The sequence below is a fragment of the Lissotriton vulgaris genome, chromosome 6, assembly GCF_964263255.1.
Source record: "Lissotriton vulgaris chromosome 6, aLisVul1.2, whole genome shotgun sequence".
Classification (NCBI taxonomy): Eukaryota; Metazoa; Chordata; class Amphibia; order Caudata; family Salamandridae; genus Lissotriton; species Lissotriton vulgaris.
In genome coordinates this window covers 395,760,727-395,777,471 of record NC_141694.1, presented here as the reverse complement: position 1 = coordinate 395,777,471, position 16,745 = coordinate 395,760,727, and the positions used below count along the sequence as shown (strand labels likewise).

The following is a 16,745-nucleotide window of genomic DNA, read 5'->3' as shown; positions in this document are numbered from 1 at the left end:
TTGTGCTATATAGCGAAAGTTAAAGTTTTTCATTTTGCATATTTGTGCTTAATTTTACCAAAATTTCACGTGATTACACAAATGAAATTACTCTTATTGCGTAAACCACTAATCATTTCCGGCTTTAATATTTCTATTTGGGTAAATGGGCAGTTTGATTGCAATCTTACTTTGGTTTTTACTCTCTTTGTTGCCTTATGCCAACCCTGTAGGCTGTTTCTATCTTGTTTGTCACGCTTCTTCAAATAATATTTTGTGTGAACAGGTGTCTCAGATAACTATGTCTGTCCTTTTCACCTCTTCTACAGCATCACAAATGTTCAGAATTTCTCTATATGCTTCTAATTTTTAGAAATGCAAATTTTTCCTGCAGTGTTTAACTCAAGGTTTCCCTCTTTTTCATTAGTCAACATTAGCAGCTATTTTAGTGTCTATTTATTTCAGTTTAAATTCCACCTCTACCACTCTGCTGCTTCTCTAGTCTCTGCTGGTTCTTAGGTTTGAAAAGGCCTCCAACATAGTTTTCTTCGCATTGCTTATCTCCTATTTCCATTCATTCTGAATTTCCTCATGAATGATCAAAGGTTGTTTTTGTGATTGATGCACAATTTTGTTTGCATGCCACTTCATGTAGATTATAATTGGTTGCAATGGTGGTGTTTCTGGCATATTCCTTTTGGCCATAGGGGACTTCTCAGTACCTAATTATAATTCCAGTTCTCTTCTCTTACCACAACAGCGACTGAGGTGGCCTCCTCTGTTATTGTGTGTCTGATTAGTATAGGATCCCAAGGTGATAGAATTTTCTCTCCGCTTTCTTGCATTGGAGATTATTAAATAGACTGTATAGATGGGAAATATTATTAAACACAAGGTAGTGAAGAGAGATGTCCCAGGTCCCATGAGGGAGCACACTTCAAAATATGCAAGGTCTGCAGCAATGTCAACACTGCACTGTCTCACTTTTAAATGGCAGGTAGTTGAAAGAACAGCCTCAATACACTGTTGTCCCCTACTGCACCTTTGTCACCTGTGCTTCAACATAGCTTAATGAAGGGAACCTTCACTGTGCAGACTTCTCTTATTTTGGGCTATTTTTACTTTTTCTCGTCCTTGGCACACAGCTTATGCTGGGATCTCTTAAGGACTTCTAACCAGTGTGGAGAGCTACAATCCTGTCTGATTAGTCACCAGTGTGATCAGGAGAACTCCATGTGACTCTCTGTGAAATCCCTGCTGTTTTCTTTAATTTCTCCATGGGCCCTCAGCAAGCCATCAGAGGCATGGTAGTCAGGGAAATGCCCTTCTTCCTTCTCTACTCACCACTCACCTGTGCCTCACATTTTTCTTTATGCCATTATGTGCTCCCATTGTGAACTGCATATCCATTGCAGGGTGACCTTCAGCACTCACTGCTCCAATCACTGGGTCCCTCAAAGCCACAGGATTATGTCAGGGCAAGTTTAATATTAAAAGGATTTTTTCCCCAAGATGCCCCTGGTTTGCAGTCACCCTTCACTATCAATCCTCCTTTCTCCCATTCATATGATTTCCAATAAGAAACTTGATTTTGAGAATCTGAAATGAAAAGATGTCAAGACATTCCAAAAACCTAGTGTGAGAACGTCCCTCTTTTGGCATGATCGCCCCAATATTTGAATGGCTCATATTGCTAATTTGTGACCTCTCTTCATTTGGGCACTTTTTGGGCTCTGACCCCTAAACACGGTAAAAGTATCTAGTCCCCAAGTAGCATACTCCACTTTCCAGTAAAGCCATAGTATGTGGTGAATGAAAATACCCGAATGGAGAAGTTAATTGTCACCTTGATGCACAACTCATTTTATAATCAACTTGACATTGTTTTATTAGTATTGATGATATGAATGTGTGTTTTCTGAACTGGTTTAAGTTGTATTGTGTTTTTGTTCAATGTATTTATGAATGTTTTGAATCTTCAAGTCCATTCATGATGATTGATTTAATTACCACCGCCCATTTACTCTACTAGATGTAAAATTTGGGGTGCACATCAAAGAAGTGAAACAGAATAGGAAAACACTTTCTGTGTATCCTCTGTCTGGTTGATGAAAGTGCAGCTTTGTGTTTACCAGATATCTATCTCTGAGTTTGTTGGGGATAGAGGGTGTGCCTAAAACCGTATTTTTGTGTTAGACATGGGGTGAAACTGGGATTGGCATTGTACACTCCCACACATACCCCCCAGCACTCGGAGCCCACATTTCCCTTCTTTCTTTTTTATGGTACCTGTACAGTTTCCTTTTGACAGTTGAGATTTGTGCAATATGTAGATTTCTTAAATGCAGTTCTTGAGAACTTTTATTTCAAAGGTATCCATGCATAATTGTAAAATTAAACAAACTGAAAAAATAATCTTAACATTTTACCACATTTTATCTGAGAAGGGCTGACATTGACGTAAATGCAATGTACATTGTGTCTTTCTTTTGAATATAATTCGAAGCACTGATAACAGACCAACCAACCTAAGTCCATTGAATTGCAACGCAGAGAGATCATATATTTAGTATATTAGGCTGTCTAGAGGATTGAATACTCGTCAACATTTTATACAATATGTTAGGTTTACAATATGAATAATAAGCACAATCATGTTTTGAAGAAATGCAGTTGCTAAAAATAGCCAGATCTGATATTTTGCAATTACAGGTATGTACAGAATGGTTATTGAAAACATGTAATATGAACAAAGTCTGATTTTCATTTTTCTAAACAGGTATCATCTGGTTTTGAAAAGGGAGCCTTCAGTTATCAAGGTGAAATACGAGGAAGAGATTTTGGAAAGTTCATTCTTGGAAGACAGAGTAAGGAATTAAATTTTGTCAAACAACTATTTCAATCCATGCATGCCTGTATTCATGTTTTTCTGCCTATAATCAAATGGCTTGTAGCCTATGGTTGCAATATGTTTTTTTATATTTCGTCGAAGGTTAAATCTGGCTGTGAACTGCTAATTACCAATACCTTTCCAGTTTTTCTATGGCACATTACAACTTTGCAATTATTTTTTGACATGCAATAGAAAGATGTATATGTGCTACATTACTGCAAACGTTATTAGAACATTGGAATGTTGGGAGCTCAATTGAAGACAATGAAGGTACTCAGTGAATATAATGAATGATATAAGTATTCCAAAATTCTAATGCTTGTCTTCCTCTTTTTTTTTTTCTAAGTCAGATCATTTTACCCTCAATGAGTGTAATGCTGTGATAGTTTCATAGCCTTTCTGCCTTGAGCTATGCCAGTTGGTAATGGCCGTCTCCCCCCTGTTATAGGCTTTTGCTTGTGGCTCAAGCCTATACTTCGGATTCAGGGCATTTATCAGCAGGTACAAACCTCAGCAGCAGGCTAAGGGGCTATAATAGGTAACACAAAATGTGTTTTTAAAATGAGATATTATAATTTTCCCAGATACAAATATTATCTGTGTAATAGATCACGATTACTGTAGTAGGTGCAGTTACATCAAGGGGTGTAGGAGTGAAAACTATTTGTTCTTCTTCTGTAAAGATATATTGTGAGAAATTAGCAGATTGCAGCAAAAGAAGAGTGGTGCAATGAAGAGTGCATCCTTTATACGCATTTGTAAAACATAGGGCGTGTGGTGTTATTAGTGATATAAGTAACTCACCAAAAGTGAAATAGGTTAAATAAAGATAAATCTTTAAAAGCCACTTCTATGAATTGTAAGACAGGATATGTATTATATATAAACTATTTCATTTAATCAAGTTCCTAGAAAGAAAAAAATTAGAGAAAATAAACATGTTCATATATATTAGAAATTAAACATTTCCAAGCATAGAATATATTGTTTCATGTATCAAAATCTTATAATTTAATATAGCCAGACAGTTTTCAATGAGTCATCTGCCACCTTTCAAGAGGACTACAAATAAAATACAAAGGATGCGATGGTAAGACAATATTATTGAGGTTTGGTACAGTCTTTAGTAATATCTTCTTCTAAAACTGCAATATCATTATACTATCTCCGAACATCATTCAAAAAGAAAAGTATAACTTGACTTATTTACAAAATCCCCAGAGTTATCCCCAGAGTTCATGCCTGGAAATATATGAAGTTTAGATTAATATGAGTACATTTTCCATTAAATGAGTAAGCTATCTCCCAATTAAAAAATATTAGTTGTTTTTCTGTCTCATAGAAAATGTTTTTGCATGGTGAGATGTCACATGTCCTACCCTCTTCAAATATAACTGTCTGCTTAATGTCGATGCCTAGGTTATGCCCTTTTGGTCATGGTCACACTAATTGTTTTTTTACTGATGCTGTTGTTTTTTTTTTACTCTGCGCACTGGCACACTGCAAATCATACTTTGACCCTAAAATGTTATAAAGTTGTCTAACTCCTGATTGGCAAATTTAAGTTTTCCATAAGAACATAATTTCTCTCAAATATAAAAAGCAAAAGTCAAAGCAAAAACAGTTACATCCAATTGAAAGTTCATTACTCACAGTAATTCCTAAACGCACTCCAGATTTTTATGCCCAGTCTTTTTTTCCTCAGTCCTTTAATAGAGAATAGACTCCACTCCAAGTTGTATAGACTGAGCATTTTGGCACGCCACTGATGGAAGTCCGGTGTTTTTTCCTGTAACCACTCCGTAGCTATGCACAGGCGTGCGACAGTCATTGCAAAGAATATAAAATGACGATGTTGAAAAAGTCGTTCCGGTATCCTATCCTTTGGAATTTTACCTAATAACAACATTGCTGGAGTAATAACAACCGATATTTTAATCACCAAAGACAAAAACTGTTTAAGGTCTCCAATATAACCCTGAAGCTTAACACAACTATAAAAGATATGTATCGCCCCGCGTCAGTTTCCCCACACCGGAAACACTTGCCTTCATTTCCTCCTCCCCATTTTGCCATTCTTTTAGGAGTGTAATATAAATCATATACAGTTTTAAAGAACTGGGCTTTCAAATTTGCAGACATTAAGGCCTCCTTAGATAGTATTAGAAAGTCTTCCATTTCTATCTCTGAATCTCCTAAAGAGTCTCTCCATTTTAGCTTTACTTTTTCCATATCGTCGTTCTTAACAGATAGTAATAATTGATATACCACTCCAATTTTAACAGACCTCTTGATTCCTTCAATAACTTTATTTTGATCTACGTTCCCTCCTCGCCGATTTAAATAATCACAGATTTGAAAATATTTAAAGAAGTAACTTCTAGGTAGCGAGAATTGATCCTTCATCTCCTCAAAAGATTTATAAATCCTTTCCTCATTGATCATATCTCCTAAGATCCTGATTCCTTTCTGCTGCCATATTAAAGCCATTGCATCAGAAAAGATACCAGGTAAGAGCCTGTAAGCGCTGAAGGGCATATAATACGATATTCTCCCTATCTCCATTATTTTAGTGAACGATTTCCAAACCTGAAACGCCCCTAGTGCTACCTTGAACGTGGTTCGTTTATAGTAGCTTCCATCAATCTCTTTAACTAAAGATTGCTTTGCACATGCACCTAGCTGAATATCAAAAATATTCGGGGCATTAACCACATCAGTTCCTGCCTCACCGGTGATCAAAACCCTCATCCTTAAAAGAAAACAAGTTACATCATACAAAAAAAAACTGGAACCCCCATTCCTCCCCTCAAATGTGGTAAAGTCATAAAGTTAATTGCCCTTCTGGGTCTTCCTGGGCTCCAGATAAATTTCCCCCACCTTACCTGTAATGCCTGTATTTTATCTTTAGAGATTTCTAACGGTGTGGACCTGAATAGATATAATATATTTTCACAAACAAGGGGGACCCAATTAAGTACCTAAGGACCTTGGGCAATCATTTATTTCGAAAAACAGAGGTCCGTAGGATTAGGTTATCAAAAAGACAGATGCAAATATAGACTCCAATCAGTACTATATTGATTCTTGTTTTCAGTACCCAGCCGGGCCTGAAATTTTATTTCAAAATATAAACAAGTTTAAAAGACCATCAGAGAGGTCTAATGCAAACGTTGATAGGGTACAAGCCTGTACCTATCCAAAAGTACACTCCAAAAGGATTGAAACAAATAGGCAAGAAAGCAAGGAAAAGAGGGTAAAGAATATCAGGCAAAAAGAACATGGGAGCCAATTGTCCCTTGCATCAGTAGCATATTTGCATGGCAAGTTCAGACAACAAATTCATGTAACAGTTTCAACACGATGGTAAGGTTACAGAATTTGGCAAAGTGTAGTACTGATTGGAGTCTATATTTGCATCTGTCTTTTTGATAACCTAATCCTACGGACCTCTGTTTTTCGAACTGAATAGATATAAAACATTTGGCAACACATTCATTTTTAAAAATGTGATCGTCCAATAATGGTTAAATGCCATCTTCTAGTGTGAAATAGAAAATATTGCTTCTGGCCTACCAGAGAAGCCTGAGCGCTACAGCTTAAACCTTCAGTCCTTCAGTGGGGCAAGGCTGAGGGTTGTGTCTGTCATAGGCTCCATGAATCCAAAAACCTTCTTGTCTGTCCGCTAAAACAGATTTGCTGCTGTGTAGAAGCTCTGAGTGGGAAGAACCTGCGGTAAGGTCACTCCTTGAGTAGACCAACTTGGTAATTTTGTCCTGGTCCTTCAGAATTCTTGAAGTCTAAAATATTTTAAGTTTAAGATTTTCAGGCATGATAAGTCCTCAGTAACAGTAAACTTTATTTGATCCAGACCTCAACTGAGATCAACAAATACAAAATGTAGAATAATTTTAAATACTCATAAAAATGCTTAGCTAAAACACTTGCTTTTTTAGGCTCACTACGAGATGGTCAGTAACGATGTTCAACCACCAACTCAAACAGCATTAGAATGAATTTGGTAAAATAAAATCTTCGAATTGTACTTCTTGCTTAAAACAGCTTCAAAAAGCTTTTTAAAAACTTAAACAGATTATGACAGACATATTCATTAACCGGAAAGTTACACAATGTAATTTAATCTTGAGCAGAAAAAGCGTTATACTTTAATTGAATTGGGGTTATATAACGTCTTTGGGCCTTAACTATGCTCGCATTAGGACAGATTAATAAAACGTGGAACAAGTCTTGTTGGCCACCTTTGCAGAGTTCACATAAACCTTTAGGGTTATTAGTACCATTCCAGCTAGCTAAAAAACTGGCTAAAGGGAGTATACCCAAGCGTAAATGTAAAATACATGCCTTACGCCGTGCTCTAATTGAAAACGCAAGTAAGGGACAGAAGTTTTGAATTCTTTTTGTTCAGCAAACCGTTTATAGTGCTTCAATTGACAACAGTGATCTTTATCAGATTCAAAACTGATTCTAGGAGCCGAACGTTTTAAAAATAATTTAAGGTGTGCTGGGGACCACTACTGTAAAAGTGCAACTGTGCATTGTGAGACCTCCAAGGCCTGTAACATATTCCTATTAAAAATATACCCAGACGCTTCCTCTCTAAAAGTCTCCAATTTTTGCAAATATCTTAAGGTGCCTGGGGATGCATGTAGTAAATTGTAGGCCTACCTGATAATGTTAGATATTACTTTGGCAAAGATTCTCGTTACTGATAGCTCAAGACGTAGGGCTTGAACTGGGACCGACTGTGCCACTTTTATCAGTTTACGGAGTATGATCCCTTCTTTTATTTTTTCGAGATTGCATGTTTTAATTTGTGAATATTCCATGGCATATGATAAAAGTGGAGGGATTTTCATACTGTAGACTTCCAGCATTGAAGTAAAGGTTCTACTTCCTGTGGAAAGGTACAATCTCTGTAAAGCCCCAACATGGGAATCTGCCTTCCGGTTCAGATTTCGAAGTTGGGCTTTATCTAGGAGGTTAGAAGTGAATGTACTACCCAAATACACATACTCACTTACAGTCTCTATTGGTTTGTCTCCTAAAGACCAAGTATAGGTTGACGGCTTCCTTCTGCCACTAAAGGGGAGTGATTTCGTTTTATTAATATTTGGCATCAGGAAGTTTTCGGTTGCATAGAGATTTAGTTAATTCAAAGATCATTGTAAACCAATCGGGGTCTGGTCATCTGCATACATTAAGCAAATTATATCTACTTGAGCTAATTTTGGAGGAAAATGTTTTCCTTGAGAGAAACACCCTGTGAGATCGCTGATATAAATAGAAAATATTAGGGGAGCGAGTAAGCATCCTTGTTTTAGCCCATTCAGCGAAGGGATGGGCTTAGTTAGGCATTTTGCACCCCCCATTTGAACTCTGCTCCATGTAGATGTATGAAGGGAGATTATTATTGTTAAAAGATCTTTGGGTATCACTAATTTAGCCAATTTTCTCCATAGTGACGGATGATCTACACTATCGAACGCTGTTGAGAAATCGATAAAAGCACAATACGAAATTTGACCGTTAGACTTCACAAACTTATCAAGCACAGTTTGGAACACAGCAATATTGTCCAATTTAGAATGTTTTGGGCAAAACCAAGCCTCATACATAAGAACTACTTTCCTGGAAAAAGCCCAGTCTTTTAAGTGTTCCAAAATACAAGCAGCGAAGATTTTACCGGAGACGTCTAGGAGAGCTATTTGTCTATAATTTGCAGGGTTTGTTCTGACGCCTTTTTTTAAAAGAGGGACACCACGCTCCCTCACCAATTTCACCACTTTCCAGGTAATATTGGAAAAGAGGGGCTAAAAATGTTCCACCAGTCTTCAGCGTTTTTTTGTAAAACTTTGATAGGAATCTTATCTGGACCCATTGCCGCTGAAGAACTGGCAGAGAAAATCAAAGTAGAGATCCGAGCAGCTGAGATTTCCATTGTATTCTGTTCGAGAAGTTTCATCGACGCCTGATCCAGTCCAGGGGATAAAAGGTCTTGATGGTTGGATTTATAGAGCCTTAAGATATACTTTTCCCAATCTGATGATGATACAGGAGTTGCTTCAACAGATTTTCATATCCCTATTATTTTCCAGAATGTTTATTGTTATTGTGTTTTACAGCTTGTTGGATGTCTACCCAGACACAATCTCTCAGAGCTTGTCTTTCTTTCGTCTTTTTCCGTTGATGTAGTTTTTTCAATTTCCTTATTTCTCCTTGTCTTAGTTCGCAAAAAGAACGGAATTGCATTCTAGCCAATTTATTTAATTGTTGAGCATTACATTTCTCCAGAGTTTTTTCGCGTCAGGCATGTTTGAACAGGTTCTCGTCTCGGAATACTGCCTTGAAGAAAAGCAACTACTGTTTGTAAGGTTACCTCAAATCTGTTAATTGGATTACCAATATTACTCAGTGATGCTTAACAAATCTTGTGAGATCATATGATTTATTTCACTAATTGCTTTAGAGTTCCAATGAATCCTTCCTGTTTTTTGATTTACAACTGCCTGGCCTTCATAGAAGTGGAGAGACCACGGAGAGGGGTGCTTGGTATAGATTTCAACTTCCACAGTAAGTAGTGCAAGATCGCTTTCATGTGAATGTCTAGTAGAGAACGATTGAACCTTTGAGAATAAGTCTAGGCTGCAGATGAAATTGTCTATAATTGAAGACTTGGTTGGGGCCTAATCTGGTAAATGCTGCCAGGATATCGCCATCTATTCTCCCATTAATTATTATGCCATTAATTGCTTCAATGGATGACAAAAGCATTTTCACCCTTTTGTCTGCTTTCAATTCTTCGGGGAGGAAAGGAGTTGGGATCTGGTAGGCTTCTTCATATGGACCTTTCCCCCTGTTATAGATTAGTGAATTTGAGATCTTACCATTGAAGTTCCCAGCCATAATCATCATAGGGTATCCCCTTACTTCTAGTATTGATTCAATTTCCTTGAATGCTTTAATCAGGGTTTGATATTTTGAGGTGCCTGGTGTAAAATGAATATTAAAAAGTAAGAGGTCGGATAGAGACACCAATCTTTCTTTCCGGCACTTAATGCTGATGCATTGAACATTTGGGAGTGATAGCTCGATTTCCTCCGGGTCCCAATCTATCTCTTCTCTCAATAAGATTGCTAGGCCTCCTTTTGCGTGACCCTTTCTGGAAGCCTCTGCTGTTTTAGGGAACAATAAGTAATCTTTTTGTGCAAATGTTATCGTGGACCATGTTTCTTGGTGTAATATGATAGACGGTGGATGTTCCAGTATAAAAAGCAATTTTTCAGTTGTCTTTCCCGCAATGTTCCATGAGGTAATAACATGCCCAGCGCTAAAAAGGCAGTTTCAAATTTTTGCCCAACTTATTCCTGTTTGGAGAACCCGCAATCCAAGCCCAGGAATTTTCATCCAAATACGGCTTTTGCCGTGAATCTGATCCGTCCGAAATTTGCCGGACACCATCTTTTATAGAGATCTGCAAAGGAATATCTTGCGCAAATTTCCTTTCTTTTCCTTCCGTTCTCCATTGATTGAAGTTATTAACCCCTTCAGTGCTGCGCGAATTCCGCTGCGGTCCTGAAGGTTCTAAAGAACCTATGGACTCATGACGGAACGGTTCCGTCATGAGCACAGGCCAACCGACGCTCATGACGGAACCATTCCGTCATGAGCACCGAAGGGGTTAATAGAGGTGCCTTTTATTCCTTTGGCTTCCCTTGTCTCTTTACATACGGAGGTGGTCTTTTTAACCATAGCAATATTGAAACCATTTTTATGGAGAGTACTTTGTTCTTTAATTATGATAGCTGGGACGACATTAGACCAAAACTCAACACGGGCCACCGAGCAGGTTGTTTTATCTGGAAAATAAACTAATTTTATTCCTCATCTCATTTAACAATTCAACTATTCTTTCTCCATTTAATGGACATTTGCCACTGGGGATAATATCTGTGAAATCTAGTACATTTTGGAGTAAGGCCTAAAGATCCTCCTTAGAATCTAGGATGTCACTGTTACCCTCTGTTATATGTTCTTTTGGATTTGGGCAGTTTGAAGAGTAATTCAAAGCCAGCAGATTTAATGCTTTACTGCCTTTTGTTTCCATTAGGATGATTTTTGGAGAGGTCTGCTGATAGGTATTGTATGATCCGTTGCTCTTGGAGAAATTGGTTTCTACCTCAACATATTCTGCTTGACTTACTTGGAGAAATTTTATTTTTCATGATGCTCTTTTCCATTTTCTCAGTTTTACTCTTTTTTTCAACAATTTTGGTTTATTCTTTTTCCCGGACTTATAGTTCTCCTTTTTTGTGTCATTCTTATTGGTTCCTGATAAATTAGTTTGATCCAAAGAGACTCTTCCCCTTTCCTTTCAGTTGGTCGAGAAGGGGAGAGACCTGTCTTTTGTTTTTTGGCTACAAAGTTTGGAAAAAGAGATATTTGTTTTTGGATAGCATTCCCCTTATCTCTTCCTGGTCCTGGTTCTTTAAATTGTTTTCGAAGCAAATAAATTTCATTGCCATTTGGGAAATTCGTTTTTTGATTTTTTTGTATTTGGAACTTTTCCATTTGGTTTCCCGTTGGCAAAATACAGGGGACCAAGGCGGTTACATGACACTTCCCTTTTCTGCCCACGTCTTGCTGTGGGCTTAGAGTCTGCATATGTGTCGTTTTAACTGGTAAATTTGATTGAGCCATTTGTTTTTTCCTTTTTTTGTCTACGAGATATTGAAGAATTCCAGCTTGAGTTTCTAAGATCTGATCCTAATTTTCCAGATTATTTTCCAGAAGTGTTAGTATTGAGTCCATAATTCTCTGCAGAGACAGAATAGTATTAGATGCAGTATCTTGACTGGGCGCTGATTGAGGCATAATAAACGATGGGAACTCAGTTGATTGAGAGACATTTTGATCTAGCTCTAGCAAAAACGGATTGTTTTTGAGCATTATTAGATTCAAGATGCATAGGTGAGATAGGGTTAAGGTCCCGTAGAGTAAAATTAGTTGGTGCGACTTGAGTTGGGCCCGCCTTTATTTTCATTTTAGAGAATATTCCTGGAAGGCCTTTCATAAGCTAGAGATTTTCAAGCTCTTTGTGCTCATGGGACATTGTGGGATCGTATGTTTTCTGAGGAACTGACGGTTGAGCATTTTGGGGAGGGAGATCTTTAGATGAGAGGGCACTGTAGGCTAGGTCCTCACTTATAATGTCAGCTTTTCCTTTTACTTTAATTGCGAAGTGTTTTGTCTGATCCTCTTGAGAAGACATATTTACGAAATCTGTAGTCGATATCGCTGAAGGTAAGACAAAATTTGTTATTAAGGATTTCTCTATCGGGACCAAAGCTACAGCTAGAGACATTGATAGGAGCTCTTGTAGTTGACTGAATATTGTGCAGTTCCCACTTTTTTCATGTGTATAGTGCGGGACCTTAGCCTTTTGTAGACCATACCGCCGTGCCGTTGAGAGGGGGGGCTGAAAGATGAATTAGCTGAGATAACCCCCCTATCTACCTACTAAGTTCTAGAACACCCAACCTCCAAGAGCTTTCACCTGTTTTCAAGCCTTCGTATCTTACTGCCCGCCTTCCTGACAGTCTGGCGAACCTATTGCCCTTAGCCAGTTTCAGGCACCTTATCACCACCTTGCCACCAGGCTACTCGGTGCACTCCATGCACTATAGGCAGGTCTCTGGACTTAGGCAGACACAACTCTCTCCCTTTCTAGACACAGTAGGATGGTTCACAGGATGGCTCCCCTGAAGCTGAGTTCGCCTGAGCTGTCTAGTTATTAACTTGATATGCAAAAGTGCCGCCAAATCCTGCCAAGTGCTGCCAGGGGGTACAATAGAAACGAAAACCAGCTCACTTCAATTCTACTAGTATCTCTCGTCGAGGAACTCGTCTCATAATGCCAGAAAGTGAACGATAGGAAGCGTCAGAGAGTCAGAAGAAAACTTCCAGACGCAGGTATGGCCGCCGCCGCCATGGGCGCTGAACAATCTGCTGGCGATCTACATCTTTTGTTGTAATTTCTTCAGATTTCTCAGATTACAAGGATACAGGGGAGGTGCAGAAGTATGGGATATGTGGGAATGATTAACAATCGTATACCGACCTACGACCTGCCATCGTCATCGATTCTTTGCTTTCTCCACTCCTCCGCCCCTGCTTCCACTTCCACTTCCACCTCTGCTCTGCTCTGCTCGGCCACTGCGTCTGGTTGGTGCACCCACCGGCGTTTTTACCGCTGGGGAAGATGCCCCAGCAGCTAGGTCCCATTACCGTGGATCCCAGCAACACAGCTACACGCAGTATCCACCGTTTTCTGTTCTTGGCTCTGGCTCTGGCTCCGGGAAATGGGTGTGCTCCGCGAGTGCTTGCCGGTTTTCACTGACCGAAACGAGACACACAATTCAATGCCAGCACGCCAGCACTCCAGCGGGTCTCCCTCAGCGGCTCTCCCCTCACTGCCGCTCGTCTCCACAGCCACTCTCCACCCACAGTCTGCACAGTCTCTCACTGCCTGTGCTGCCCGTAATTTCCAGTGATCTCAAGGCACAGTATCAGTCCTCTAAGAAAAGTTCAGTTAGAGAGAGCCAAGGATCTCAGAGCCTCAGGAACAGAACTTTGGGATCAAGACTAACTTTAGCAGTGGGCACCAACAGGCTGAGGATCAGGTCGAGCTGCTACTGGTCAGCTGGTAGTATGTAAGAAAAGGCCTCTTATAGCAAGTTGTTTCCCTTTTGACAAACAGGAGGCTAGCCAGCCAAGACTTGGAGTTCAGTTTTGTCCTGGGAATAAGAGGGTTTAGGCACAGTACTTCATGGCTCCTCTCAGGTCACAGGCAGCAGGTTCTTTCCCCTTCTGTTCTTTTTCAGGTCCGACAGAGTCTGAAAAAGAGTAGGTGTCTTGGGGGTGCCACATTTTGTCTGGCAACAGGGAAGTAGGGCGCACAGCTGAGAGTATGGCTTAAAGTGAAGTCCTAACGTATCTAAATAGATTGCTACTAGGCTGGAAAGGGAGGTTACCTAACCCCCTTAAACCTCATGGACACGTCCAAGAATTAAAGCTTATAAACACTCCTGCCGAGCAATCAGAATATGAGCGATATTTATAAACAGCAGATATAATGTTTAACAAAATTCATAAAGCAGGTATGAAAGCAAAAGTCCAAAATTTCATCCAATAAGTTTTTCAGACTCCCGGGTCTTGTAATACATTGATCCGTATTTTAATTTCAATTCTCAAAGTTCAATCCAAGCGATGTTCAAGTCAAGATTCAATCCAAGGTTCAAGGTACAATGTTCAGAACATAATCAAAACTTCCAAAGAAAACAATCACTGCAGCCAACACGTGTTTCGTAGGGCATTAATCTCATGCCACATAACTTCCTCAGGGCTTTTCTTTCCTATTCTTCGTTCCCCTATTCGATAGAGCCGGACAAGGGATACTTGGAGTCTTTGGAGGGGGGACACAGAACCTGTGAAGACGATATGGTGTAGAAATACGAGAATATTGGTATCGGAAGCTAATTGCAACAAACCCCTTCGCGCTGAGATATTGTTCCTGCAAAACTTGGAACCGATTAATGGTATAAATAAACGTGGGGAACGAAGAATAGGAAAGAAAAGCCCTGAGGAAGTTATGTGGCATGAGATTAATGCCCTACGAAACACGTGTTGGCTGCAGTGATTGTTTTCTTTGGAAGTTTTGATTATGTTCTGAACATTGTACCTTGAACCTTGGATTGAATCTTGACTTGAACATCGCTTGGATTGAACTTTGAGAATTGAAATTAAAATACGGATCAATGTATTACAAGACCCGGGAGTCTGAAAAACTTATTGGATGAAATTTTGGACTTTTGCTTTCATACCTGCTTTATGAATTTTGTTAAACATTATATCTGCTGTTTATAAATATCGCTCATATTCTGATTGCTCGGCAGGAGTGTTTATAAACATTTTGTCTGGCACTAGCTTGTGGGAGGAGGAATCTCCTGGCATCTCCTGAAACCTTTCAAACCAATTGGGTAAAAGTTCTCAGGATAACGCTACCCACTTTTGCAGCAGTTCCTATGTGCCCTATTGCACACAATCCCACAGTGCTTACAACTAACTAAATGTAGAGCCAGTGCACCCACCGAGAATTTAGATCAGGATAATGATGGCCTCTCCCCTGTGATCACTATTCTTTCTATGGGCAGTTACCCCTTCTAGGTTTGTTGCCTCTCTGACTAGGAGAACAAATGAAGGAGCATGTTCCTGTGACATCCGACATCTGCTTGTGAGAAAGGAGGCTCTTTTGAAGTAGTAACTCCCCAGGGACAGCCCAACTGATCTTCCTGCCAGTGAAACAAAAATACATCCCCACACTCAGGCCATTGTGAGAAGCTGGCCTGGGATATGCTGTCCACTATTCTAGTGGGCACCTTGCACCAGTCCAAACAACCCTTATTGATGGTAGGTTTAAAGACAACCTATAAAGAAAGCTATCCTAGTGGAACCTGTGGATAACAGCTTACAGGATAAGTCTTGAAGGAATGTAAAGCAGCTTGTTTTACCAGTCTATAATATCCTGAATGGCCAAATGAAAGGAGAACCACACCAGGAATATATATCTACTTGTGGAGGGAAGTTTTCTGCATATTTACTGCGCCTACCAGCGATGCAGTCCAGATGGCCCTGCCGCACAAAGTGACTCGGACTCAAGCTGGTGACTGTTCGCAGCTCGCAGCAGATCCATGGACTCAGGGTACTGAGAAGTCAAATGTCTGCCTTTTCATCTTGGGAGGCTCCGGTGGCGTGAGGTATTCATACCTCCATCAGGACGCTGTGCCGCAGTATGACTGTCCCTGCTGGATATGCTCACCTGATTTGAAGGGCGGCGGTGGTCCGAGGGGACCCAGGGAGAGCCGTGCAGAGTTTGGAAGTGCTTGGAGGTTCACGCCGCCCATCAGCGAAATCCAGGCACTGTGTCTACAGAACGCACAACCTCCACAACACCAACCAGGATGCATCGCATATTGCATGCTGGGAGTTGGAGTTCCGGTATTCACCGCGACAGGCAACAGGTGTGAAGAATCAGCAAGGGGGAGGTGCCATGCAGGACTACTTAAACTGAGTTGCTGAGAAGGGACTGTTTTTAGCGAATGACTCTCTGCGGTATGGGGCGCTGAAGAAGACTTAAGGTTGAAATGCATTCGCCAGTACCGCAATTTGCTTCCAAATAAACGTGGTTCATACCTCTGGCCTCTGTTTCCTCTACTTGTGGAGGGAAGTTTTCTGCATATTTACTGCGCCTACCAGCGACGCAGTCCAGATGGCCCTGCCGCACAAAGTGACTCGGACTCAAGCTGGTGACTTTGCTGCTCGCAGCGGATCCATGGACTCAGGGTACTGAGAAGTCCGATGTCCGTCTTTTCATCTTGGGAGGCTCCGGTGGCGTGAGGTATTCATATCTCCATCAGGACGCTGTGCCGTAGTATGGCTGTCCCTGCTGGAAATGCTCACCTGATTTGAAGGGCAGCGGTGGTCCGAGGGGACCCAGGGAGAGCCGTGCAGAGTTTGGAAGTGCTTGGAGGATCACGCCGCCCATCAGCGAAGTCCAGGCACTGTGTCTACAGAACGCACAACCTCCACACCACCAACCAGGATGTATCGCATATTGCATGCTGGGAGTTGGAGTTCCGGTATTCACCGCGACAGGCAACAGGTGTGAAGAATCAGCAAGGGGGAGGTGCCATGCAGGACTACTTAAACTGAGTTGCTGAGAAGGGACTATTTTTAGCGAATGACTCTCTGCGGTATGGGGCGCTGAAGAAGACTTAAGGTCAAAATGCATTCGCCA

The 16,745-nt window shown here is 40.4% G+C and overlaps 1 protein-coding gene across 1 annotated transcript in view; it reads left to right on the top strand.

The window, feature by feature from the left end:
- The window catches only part of CSMD1 (CUB and Sushi multiple domains 1), a 3,932,590-nt gene that overhangs the window by 3,859,671 nt on the left and 56,174 nt on the right, over nucleotides 1-16,745 (top strand). Inside the window, exon 68 of the mRNA XM_086925641.1 lies at nucleotides 2,759-2,846. Within this exon, the coding sequence (XP_086781767.1) occupies nucleotides 2,759-2,846 (88 nt within the window). The remainder of the gene's footprint in view (nucleotides 1-2,758; nucleotides 2,847-16,745) is intronic.